Source organism: Bemisia tabaci, chromosome 9, assembly GCF_918797505.1.
Source record: "Bemisia tabaci chromosome 9, PGI_BMITA_v3".
Taxonomy (NCBI): Eukaryota; Metazoa; Arthropoda; class Insecta; order Hemiptera; family Aleyrodidae; genus Bemisia; species Bemisia tabaci.
Window position 1 is genome coordinate 22,614,733 of NC_092801.1, and position 12,462 is coordinate 22,627,194.

At 37.1% G+C, this 12,462-nt stretch overlaps 1 protein-coding gene across 3 annotated transcripts in view; it reads left to right on the top strand.

Moving 5' to 3' along the window:
• The window catches only part of LOC109034663 (over compensating males), a 39,634-nt gene that overhangs the window by 24,199 nt on the left and 2,973 nt on the right, over nt 1–12,462 (top strand). For 2 of the 3 annotated variants that reach the window (XM_019047917.2, XM_072304770.1), the window contains exons 4-7: nt 92–393; nt 2,385–2,499; nt 6,924–7,029; nt 8,389–8,518. In XM_019047917.2, coding sequence (XP_018903462.2) covers nt 92–393; nt 2,385–2,499; nt 6,924–7,029; nt 8,389–8,518 — 653 coding nt within the window. Of the gene's footprint in view, nt 1–91; nt 394–2,384; nt 2,500–5,164; nt 5,480–6,923; nt 7,030–8,388; nt 8,519–12,462 lie in introns of those variants that run through there. The other variant, XR_002009164.2, reaches the window with a different exon arrangement.

The following is a 12,462-nucleotide window of genomic DNA, read 5'->3' on the forward strand; positions in this document are numbered from 1 at the left end:
AATAATAGTGTGCCCCTAGAGAGAGAATTATAGACTCTCAAAATGGTTTTAATTTATATCATTGCCTGTACTCCTACCTTTCATTTTTCAGCCCCTCTCTCAACCGGCAGCGGAGTTTTAGAATCAGGCCTTAGATTCAGTTTAAGAAATAAAAGGAGGAAAAAGGAGGAGGATGATGAGAGCAACGCTCAACAATTGTCAGAAGAAGACAAAAAAATTCCAGAGGCCTTAAGCAAAGAGGACAAAATTAAACTACACAATGCCAGGGAAGTCGAGCGGAGGACGGAACTACGCCAACTGGGAAAGAAACTCTTAACTGTTGCAACTGAGAATGTGCTTCCACAAGATCGTCCACAAGGTCGTTCCATTGCTACCCTTGCAATCTTGAATGTGGTAATTAACTCAATTTTTCACCTTTTTGTTTTTTTTTCTTCTTTCCTTTTTGAGCTTGAGAAGGGGAAAAGGATTCTCTACAGGTACTTAGAATGCTGGCTTGAACCTTTTATGCCCTTTTTTAATAACTTCGAAGAAAGTCTGACTAGAATGCTCGTGTTTTTAACATGAGTCAATTAAGCTTCCTTTCCCTCTTTTGAAACACTGCATGAAATCTCTGAGTTTTAAGCACTTTAGCTTTTCCCGTACCCAAGTAGCAGTGATCGCCATAAATAGCCATTTTATCGGTTGGTTATCGCGATTATACCGGTGACAGTATGTCGAGGTATTATTGCATTAAAAATTGCGATATATGCTGATTAAATCGCTACACATCACAATTTTTGGTTGGATAAAATAGTGATCAATGTTCGACAGTTAAGTCGAGATTAAATCGCCATTTATCGTAATTTTTATTCAATGAATTTTCGGGCGATAAAAGTGCGGTTTTATCGCGATAAGATCAAGGATAATCGCTCAGATTTTGATGAGCCTGGCGATTTTATCATCGCAATATATAGTGATTTTTCCGTTGAAAAATACTACTTGGGTAGCTGTATAAAACTAATATTGAAGTAAAAACTCAGTCATAATGTGTAAAAAACTTAGTCATAATGTGTATAATTCTCATGTTAGAAGGTCACAATAAAAAAATGGAGGAAAATGTAAAATCAATTAAATATACTAAAAAAGTTTGATGGCTACCTATTCGAAATCAGCAAAATTGAATATTCTCAAGTGGAATTTTTCAATTATATAAAGAATGATTTAAGTCCATAAGAAAGCAGTTCTGTATGCCTAATAAAAAGTTAACGTTTTTAACCAGAAGCAGCCTTACTGTATCACCTGTTGCCCAATTTCCTCTCCTGATTTACTTTTTAACAGGAGAACAGAAAGCTTCAAGGAATTGTACTGGTGAAAGAAATGCACTCATTACCAAGTATTTTGACGCGAGCTAAATTTTGGTATTATTTAAAATGATAGACCCAACAGCCTGCTGAGCGCGATTAGCTTCTAAAATCTAACTGTAGCGTTAATCCTCTCCTTGCTCACCTTGATCACAAATCAGATGTTAAAAAGGCCCAAAAAATCACTTTATAGCCCTGCTTTTCCGAAGATAAGTGCACAGTAAGTTCAATTTTAAAAGCTCCGGAGGCTGCAAGAAACATCATATCATGTACTATTGAAATTTAACTGGCGCCGAATTTCTCGGAATTCCGTGTGTATTCCTTTTTTTTAAAATGTCCCACCTATAATAGTTACCTGACCTATGTCAGCAATTCTTTCGTTCACGATAACTATTGTTAGATTTACGTTAGCTTCTTCAAATTTTGCAATTTTGTCCATTTTGGTCTTATGAAGAACTGTATAAATTTTCGGTTAAATCGCATTTACTGTTTACTTATAAACGGTAATTAACGTAAGTGCCCTACTTACGCTGTTTTCCACTAAACTGTTTTTATGAAAGTTCCATTCCTTGGTTTCCTTGGTAACCTTTGTTTGCTATCAGCTGATGTTTTATTTCAACTTATTTTTTTCTTTTTTTTCATTTTTTCCTTTCTTTTTTTAATAAATCATTGCTAGGTTAGTTCTAATTTTTTTGCCAGTATTAATTCTACCTCCCCCCCCTCCCCCACCCGCAGCTAATTTTTCTAGCTCCATCACCCTCTCCCCACAACTCATTTTTCTATCGATTTTATCATTTTTTTTTGTATGGCATGTCTTGCTCCCCTACCGCCATTTTTTCGGGGTTGTAGATATTTTAGCGGCCTCTAGACACGTGACTCCAGTCACGGGCATTTCGCTAGTAAAAAATAAAAGGAGATAAAGCATTTTGAAAATTAACCGATCAAGACCAATACTGTTTAAAGTTGTCTAAGTATAACAGAAATGAAAAGTGAATGGCAGGCTCAATTTTTATCATTGAATTGATGTAACCGATTTTCTTTCAGGCAAAACTAGCAGTCAAAAGAATGAAAGTGGAAAGTGAAATGTTACAGATAGAGCACAACATATTGAAGTCGAAAAACCGATTCCTCTCTGAAAAACTGAAAGACTTAGGCGCCGGTAAGTGATTTTTTGTTTTTACCTGCAGTTCTGTTCAACTAATTAGTTATGCCTAATTTCATAAACATCTGATGCTGCTGAGGCTGGTTATTTGTTTAATATATTAAATTTTTATTAACTCAATATAACATCCCTATTCCTCTATTTACATTTCATGTGTAACTAAAAACCTGTCAACCTGCTACCTTCCAACTCGGCATGCTTGAAACTGAACTCTTTTATCATGCACCCAAATTCAAGTGATCTGAAAATACAGTGAACTCTCATTGGAACGTTTCTGGGGGGGATTCAGAACCAAGTTTGTATCTAATTTAGAAAAACTCTAACTCAAAACAATTTCCTAGTATATTTCTTCGAAATTAACAGGGTTGCTGGCAGTCAGGAAAACTGGGAAAATCAAGTAAAGTCAGGGAATTTTCAGCGACCAGGAAAAGTCAAGGAATTCGTGGGAAAAATCGGGAATTTCTGACACATCTACCAATTACTAAAACGTATCACTGCTCTTCCAAATGGTTATCCTTTCTGGTTATTTTTACGGCTTGTCATTGTTTTACCAGCTACTGAATGCCTTTTTTCATACTTTGATCTCTAAACAAGGCAATTTTTTACACTAATTAGCAACAGTCAGAAAATTTTTCAGTCAGGAAAAGTCAGGGACTTTGAAGATGAATAACTTACGGCAACCCTGAATTAATCAAATATTACGTTTAAAAACATTCTTCGGAATCTGATCGGAATTAAAGTTTTGAAAAAAGTATTATTAAATACGCAGTATATTTGAAACAATTTTATGGCAAAGAAGGGCACTAAGGGCGTGGTTAATAAAAATCTTCCTAAGCTCTCTCAATTATGTGTTAAGATTTAAAATTTGGCAATCCTCTGCCCAGCCTCTGATCCTTAAGACCGCAAATTAGCAGAATCAGCATGTCACCTACATGATGCCTCTTTTCTGTCTTTGGAAGAGGCCAAACTGATTATTGTACTTGGAAAAGAGCATAATGAAAAATTTTACATTGTGAACATTTGTCTGTCGTCTATCTATGGAGGTTGATAAGAGCTCAAAAAATCAAAGGCCGTATCTGTAAAAATGCTATTTGGCAGAACGTTATAAGGAGAGTTGACTATAGTTTCCACTAAACCTCTTAAATTTCTACTTACTCTCATCTTTGCTTCCGCGGGCATAATTACTGAGACGTATCGTTCAGCTATGCTGCCCTCTACCAGTGATGTAGCCATTGAGGGAGTTCAGAGGCTCCCCTATGAAACATTTCTGGCTATACCACTGCCTTCTACACAGCGACCTACATTTCCTCACCTCTCAACCCATCTTGTCGATCTCTTTCGGATTAATTGATCTCTGTTCAGTAACAAGCTCTTCTTATCAAATTTCTAAAGATACAATATTTCTCGTTGTAACCTTGCTATCATTTAGCCCATCAATGCATCATTTTTCTTTTTCTATTCTCCCTTGCGCTTGTCATTAACATGAACTGCTTCGATTGAAGACCGAACTAGGATCTCATGCTGTAGCCAATTCTATCTGGTCGTTTCTTTCGTTCATCTCCATCAATTTTAATTTGCTCTGTTGATTGCATTATTTTAAAAACGAATCATGAAATTGTATACACTAAAAGAAAGCTTTCTGATTCAAGAGGGATAGATACTTTTTTTTATAAGTTCGAGAAGAAGTGAAAAAATACCGCTGCAGTTTGGATGTGTGAGTCGAGTTGCTCCAATCATTTTTCAGAGATCCATCTTACACTGCAAGTGAATGATAGCTGTAGTGTACTCTCTGAAAATGAAAAATCTCTCGTCCTGCAAAGAAGAATTTGTTTCATAATATTTTGCCTTTTACCCAATGTGAGAATCTTGTCAGTCATTCTTTTGTCTGCCAGTCATCGTGCCACAAAAAATTTGTTCAGACTCTCTGACTTCGTACCTATTGTGTAGTGATTTGTCTATCCAACATGTTGTATTCATAATCTACTGTGCTATCCTGTTCATGACCTCAACCCCTTCACCTTGCCATTATGGCTGAGCCAGTCTTCTTCAAATGTAATACCAACCTTAGTCCCAGTAAGATCCGAATCCTGTTGGAATGGAGCTGTCGCATGTGTTAGGAATTTGCGATTTGAGTACTGATGCCTATGTAGAATTTTCCAAGAAACATGATAATGCCTCTGATTTTCTCTGACATCAACTCCCAAGCTTAAAAACAGCTCTTAAAGTTCAGGTCGTTATGGAGGGGATATCCCAAGCTATGATGGAAGTCCACCTCTATATTAAGTCGCACTCTCTATGCAAAGATAAGAAGAAAATACACTAGCAAGACTATCACTCTGTTTGGGGACTTCAAAACTGAAAACACAGCAACCCTGTTAATGTATTTGCTCCCTAATTTTGCATAGAGAGTACGTCTTAATATAGAGGTAGACTTCCAACATAGCGTGGGATATCTCCTCCATTACGGCCTCAACTTTGAGAGCTTTTTTTGAGCTTGAGAGTTGATTTCTGAGTATTCCAGTGGCATCATCGTATATTTCGCGGACTTCTACATAGGAATCAGTAATTAAATTGCAAATTCCTCACACGTGCAACTGCTCCATTATCAATTATCTATTGTCTGTCTTCGAGTAACGCAAGCTCCCATTCTCTGTGTTGGCAGCACCCAAACCCCGAAGGGCTCAACAGGGGAAATCGGCTTTCAAACGGCTTAAGAAAGCAGTTGCAAGTCGAGGCAGTAGACAAGGAAAAGCCGCGAGAAAGCCAAGGCCGAGGGAAGTCGAAAATAATACCAGTCCTGCGCCTTTTCTTCGTGATGCCTCCAAATGTGGGTCATCAAGTGGGAAATGCACAAAAGCACCAGCCAATCGCTGGCTGGTAGCTGCCAATTTTGATTAGTCGCAGAATTGTACATATTTTTCAGTAACAAGAATGTTGCCAACTGTCGTATGGTTCGTAGCATCAGTTGGAAGGATAGGTATGACATGCATGTTAGCAGTCTTTTGGTAGTAGTTTTATGTCATCAGCAACTTTTTCAAAGTTATGCTTGCCAAAGTGAAATCAACAATATTTTCATACGATCAGAAACGTCTCTTCAGCAACTGTTTTAAAATTTGACCAAAGCACTTTTTGGTGAAATAATGATGGGACAAAATTTGCTATGCGGTGTTACCATGTGAGTCGCTATGTAAGGTTTCATGTTTGGATGTCTTGCTCCAAAAACTTCCCAACTTGAAGAGGTGAAAATTTCGTTTCTTTTCAAACAAGTTGATTTCAGGATCATTCGCATGTTTTATTTCTTCCTTTGTTCTCTCTTTTTCAAAATTTTCTTTTTCATTTTACATTGAAAATATAGGCAAGAATAATTTATTGTTTTGAAAAGTACCCAACTTTAAGGTTTAAATACATTCATAATGTTGTAAAGTCAAAAGACGAAAATGTTCCATTTTTTTGGCCTCAAAGTGTTTTTTTGATAACTGCATAATATATGCAAAAAACATCATCCATTCATCAATAATTTTCAGCTTTCGTTTTTCCTTTTTCTGGATTTTTTTTTTTTTCCTAAGTTGGACACTTTTCGAAACAAATTGTAAAGTCGCAAGATGGTTTGAGGGGCTTTTTTTTACTATAGCCACGTAACATTTCTTCAAGATACCCGTTGAAGTCATGAGATTAAAACCTCTAAGGAAAAGAATTCATCATTATATTTGCTTGATATCCACCTGTCAGGTATTTGGATCTACTGCCATCCCAAAGTTAGAAGAAAGTTACCTATCTTTTATCTGCTCATGAACCCAGTGATAGTGTGACACATAGGAAAAGTTCAAATGAGAAGCAAATACACCCAACTTCACCACTAGTTTTAGTGTATATAAGTTATCATCAGGGTTGTAGAAACTTCTTAACCTTGTGATCAGCAAGTCACAATCAGACGCGTCCAACAATAGAGAAAGACCTCATAATGGGGTTCTAAAAATGGAAAGCCGGATGGCGTACTTTAGCTGACAGATGGGGCGTTTTCCAGAAAATTGTGTTTAAAATCCTGTGCTTCTTCTAAAATTAATGGACTTACACTACAGGGTCAGCTTTTCGGAATTATTGAGGAAAAGAGGGTTTTTCAAATAGAATGGCAAAGGCTTTTTGCTCCTTGTTCATGATTTTTAAATTATTTTTGCTCTTCGTGTTGATAAGAACCAAGCTTGAAGACAAAGTAAAATAATGTATCACAACAAAATAAGGTGAAAAATATCCTCACAACTTATCATTTTTAAGTGCTTTCTGCAAAATACTAAGTTCCTCACTACTGGATATTTCTCATTGCCGTATTCGATGTATTTTTAGAATCATTTTAAAAGGGAGTAAAAATGAACAAACTTAATCCTCACAAGATTCAGTTATTATCAATGTTGCTTTGTTTACAGGTAAAATTGTGAAAGGTAAAGTCAAAAAAAAGCCCATTGATATTACTGGAACCCCTGTATTTCAAACTTTAGAAGAACAAAGACAATCTATGTTGAAAAAATTTGAGTAAGTAATTCCTGTCACAACATTTTTTTCTTTGCATTACGGTTTTATGTCATCATCCTATTGGTTTCTTGCGTTTTCAATAATTATTTTTGGGGGGTCAAAGTGGAAGATTAAGAATGTGAACATAATTTCACTCTGGGCGGCATGCACCAAAATAAATGTTCTCATTTTCATCATAGGCCTACAAAACGATGGTGGTCTCAACCTAAGATTTATAAAAAGAGAAAAAAACCTCGAGGATTTTGGACGATTTTATAAAATTCTCGTCCAGAGAAAAGAAGATAATCCTCTTGAGTTAAATTGCACACTGAACGTTACTGCAGGGTGTCTACAAGTCCGGAATTTCTGGAAAGTCCGGAAATAGTACTAATTTTTTAAGTGCGGTCCGGAAGTACTGATGAAGAGCAGAAATTCAGCAAGGAGATCCGGAATTTTTTTCATTTCTGAGCGAGAAATTCAAATTTTTCGAATTTCGTCAAGTGGAGATACTGAGAAAGTACTGAATTTTTCTATTGAGGAGGTACTGAATTTCTGGGGAAAGTACTGTAAAATCAATGTAAAAGTACTAATTTTTGGCCAGCCTGTTTTAGCAGACACCCTGTTACTGTGACAGTCTCTGCAGTATAAAAATATGACAATTATAATCTCGATGCTAGGCATGTCCGATGGGTGGCGGATAAGAGAATACAGATCAGTTCTAATGGGTAGGTAACATGTCACCTGCACGCCAAAGAGATAGGCAACCTGTGCAGAAGAAAGCACTTCAAAATGAAACGCTGGTCCTCCAAGTTGGGGGTGACTCTCTGATACTCAAAAAATTTAATGTGTTTAAAAACTTAAAAGTACTATCAATGAAATTCAATGGAAAAATCGACGGAAGTTCCCAAAACGGACCCTTTTATTTGGAACTCAGAGTGTGCAAGACATTTCTAAGAAATTAACAGAAGTAGTAATGGAGTTGAAAAACAGTGAGATTGACATTGTGGTAACATCTGAAAGGAAGAAAAAAATGCCACCGATCAGAGAACCTTCCAGAGTTAAATTTTCTCCACAGTGAAGTGATGAAACATCAGTGTGCATGATGGGGTGTCACAATTCTGATCCCAAAAGAATTTCAGGAAAGCATGAAGAACTAGAAGGCTATCAATGCTTGCATGATAAAGATGAACATAGGATCTTTTGGGGTGTAACAAGAGTCGAGAATCGCAAATATTCTGAGCAAGAATGCACTCTAGATCAAGTTTGTAGATATATTGTTAGAATCTACAAAAGTAAATTTTCACCCTACTGGTATTTTTCAGCACCATCTTGGAGCTTGGTTGAGATATATATTAAACTTTGACCTTTATATCTTTTCAGAGCACGGCACGCCAAAAGGCATGAAAAATTACTGATACATGCCATTGATTTATATGCTCCCCTTGAACCAGACTCTGATGATGAGTGGGTTACTCTAGGATCTTTCCCTCTTAAATCTGAAGACAAGAGCGTAAGTATGGCACTCACCCAACTAGTCGCATCAATGTATTTGTACTTGTCAGTTCAAAAAGTGAAAGTTACAGTCAGAATCTGAAATCAATCAATTCTAAATTCTAGTTAAAACTGGTCGCTGCAAACCAGTTTTGGCCAGGTAAAACCAAAATAACTGAGATTCCTCCTGTTGAAACGGATAGCGGAGTTAGGTGAGTAAACAGTCAAATCTGGAAAATTAGTACGGTGGGTACGATCAAAATCGACGATTTTTTGATTGGAAATTGCCACTTCGGGAGGTCATACTAGATGAAAAAATAAAAGTTTTTGTCCGTAGAACCACTTTCAAATCCGTGCAGGATCCAAGATGGCGGCCGTTAAAGATGGCGGCCAAGCGCTTTTTTGAACAGCTATATCTCTGTTGCTAATTGTCCGATTTTGATTTTCTTTTTTTTAAGTGAGAGCTAAAAGGGCCTAGAATATGAATAAATTATAACAGATTCAACTCGGCCAACAATTTGTCCAAAATTTTACAAAAAAATTTTTCCTTGAAAATTCCTAAAATTTCAAAGCAAAATAACTTTTAACTGAGCAGGAAAATTGATATTTTCTCGTCAGTAAAAGAGATGGGTCTTACTCTCGCGTTTAATTTGATACCAAAAGCATTTTTGTGCTACGAGTGGTTATCCCGCGAGAGCCGTTTAAGTGTCGCGCGATCGGCCGCGGCGCGCGATTTCCACCCCGCGTTCATGTCCACGGGCGCGCTTCACACGTGTAAAACGCGCTGTATCTCTCCAACCATTCGTTTGATTTTCAAACTTTTGGTCTCGTTTGAAAGCTACTATAAATACCTTTTCAAATAATGTGCATCTTTACATTTCCCTTTAAATAATTTGCCATATTATGAAAAAATACGCAAATTTTTTAATTTCGATCATCTTAACAGCCGTTGATTTTTTGTTTCTGGGCGCAATTAGAGCCCTTTATTTTCTTGAGGTGGGTGGAGGATTTTCTGACCTTCAAAACGATACCAAAACCTTTTTTTTGTGACGAATAGCAAACGCGTGAGGACGATTTTGGTCGCGCGCTCGGGTAGAGGTTCGCCACTTATGCGCCGTGCAACCTCGCGTCGGCCCGCGTTCATGCGCTACACAATTGGAATATGCGCTGATTTTTGATCATTCATCGCACAATTTTCATGAAAATTGTTAATTTTGGAAAATCCTTTCATACCCTCTTGAGACGAAATGAATACCTATAATAAAAAAATACTCTGGTTAAGATAATCGAAATTAAAAAATTTACGTATTTTTTTCATAATATGGCAAATTATTTAAAGGAAAATGTAAAAATGCACATTATTTGAAAAGGTATTTATAGTAGCTTTCAAACGAGACCAAAAGTTTGAAAATCAAACGAATGGTTGGAGAGATACAGCGCGTTTTACACGTGTGAAGCGCGCCCGTGGACATGAACGCGGGGTGGAAATCGCGCGCCGCGGCCGATCGCGCGACACTTAAACGGCTCTCGCGGGATAACCACTCGTAGCACAAAAATGCTTTTGGTATCAAATTAAACGCGAGAGTAAGACCCATCTCTTTTACTGACGAGAAAATATCAATTTTCCTGCTCAGTTAAAAGTTATTTTGCTTTGAAATTTTAGGAATTTTCAAGGAAAAATTTTTTTGTAAAATTTTGGACAAATTGTTGGCCGAGTTGAATCTGTTATAATTTATTCATATTCTAGGCCCTTTTAGCTCTCACTTAAAAAAAAGAAAATCAAAATCGGACAATTAGCAACAGAGATATAGCTGTTCAAAAAAGCGCTTGGCCGCCATCTTTAACGGCCGCCATCTTGGATCCTGCACGGATTTGAAAGTGGTTCTACGGACAAAAACTTTTATTTTTTCATCTAGTATGACCTCCCGAAGTGGCAATTTCCAATCAAAAAATCGTCGATTTTGATCGTACCCACCGTACTAAATGGCGCTCTGAGTAAAAAAGCAATTGAACATTTCAGTTTAATTTAAAGTGCCTGTAGATCATGATACAGGTTTGCATGTAAAATTGCTCAAAAATTATGGTTCGGTGCTACAATTCTGTGCACATACTAACCAGTGTATGTAGTTTCAGAAAATCCATTCTCTGAAAAAATGGCTTGTTGCAAACTTTTGCCAGAGCAGAAATAGGAGTTGTTCCTCATAGAAAGTGTCTGAAAAATCTTGATGAGTGCATCGGCAAAGTCTTAAATGCACTCCTTATTTCACAATTTGCATAAGAAATTTGCGTTTTTTCGAGCTTCCCGCTTCCTAAACGATACTACGGCACAGGTGAACATTTCGTTAGAGGAGTCATTCCATCTAACCCCTGCTCACAAGGATACTACGCAATATTCAACATAACAACATAGCCGACGTCAATCTGCCAAAACACATGTGACGGGATGATGATTCTAACCACCTGATAACAATCGGGTTTACATTCACATTTTTTTCGCGTTGATAGATTTATTCGCCTTGCTTGACCTCGTGCTCTCCTCAACTTGTGCGCGGAAGCATCGGCCATGTGGGGATTGAATGGAATGACTCATCTTAGGAAATATTCACCTCTGCTGCAGTATCCTTTTTGAAGTGGGAATCTTAGTAAAAACGCAAATTTCTTACGCAGATTTTGAAGTTAGGAGTGCATTTCAGAGTTTGCCGCTGCATTCATCGTGTTTTTTGAGACATTATTCATAAGGAACAACTCTTATTTTTGCTCCACTAAAATTTTGCAACAGGCCGGATCCGGAATAGGCTGATGCATATACATATATTATATTATACTTGGATGGATTTAAATGAGATGTACAACCGTTACACATATAAATTTAGGTATTTATTTCGCCAACGTTTTGGAGGCTCATTGCCTCCTTCATCAGGGCATGAGATGACACTAACATTACAAAAACAGACAACGAGGAAAACGGTCCGCGGTAGCGGCAAATATGACGAGATAATAAGGTGCTACACCGTCTCCTCCTTTACGCAATAGTCCTCAAATTGATTGAATTCAGTTCGGTAATTAATCGCATTGCTCTCCTTTAAGATGTGAAGTCCCTCTAATTTAGACCGGACCTGGGTGTTGTTTTCTTGGCATAAAATTTTTACAGAATCAAAATCAAATTCATGCCGTTCATTCTTAATGTGCTGCTTAAGAGCAGTTACCTCACTTTTATTAAATTCATGGCCGTCCATTCTCTTATGGAGATATTGGGAAGTCTGACCTATATACACACCAGGGCAATCCCTGCATTGCACCTGATAAACTACATTAGATATCTTATCTTTTGACGTTCTTGCCTTAAGAGATGAATTAAATTTTTTCAAGTTATTTTTGTTCTAATTGACCACTGAAATTTTATGAGGTCTGAGAGAGGCTTTCAATTTTTCTGAGACCTATGGTATGTACGGTAAAACAACAAATTCTGAATCATCTCTTGGTTTTGGGGGTGGGAATCCGTTGTAACAACAATTAATGACCTCTTTAAAAACAGAGTTGACGAGAGTGATAGGGTAACAATTTTGAATCAAGTACTTCTTAGCTACTTTTATACAATTTTCCCTAAAAACAGGATGGCTCAACAAGCATACTCTGGTTGCCAAATTTCTCACCACGTTAACCTTTTGTGCAAAGGGTTGCACTGACATGAAGTTGAGGTACCTACCCGAAAAGGAGAAAGGTCTCAACAGAAAGTTAAGCTGTGAGATTTCTCAGGCGCTATTTGTGCAAGTTAAAACACTGCTCTAAGTCCATATTGATGGTGCAACTCCTAAATCACTTATGTCGTTTGTATGTTTTTAAAGCCTCAGCTCTAATGTTACTTTTTAAAGGATAACAAAGCAACATCATCCTTTTGAAATTTTTACAGAATTTTTGCAAACAGAGAAGAGAAATAGAAGTTTTCAAGACTTGATTTTTCCA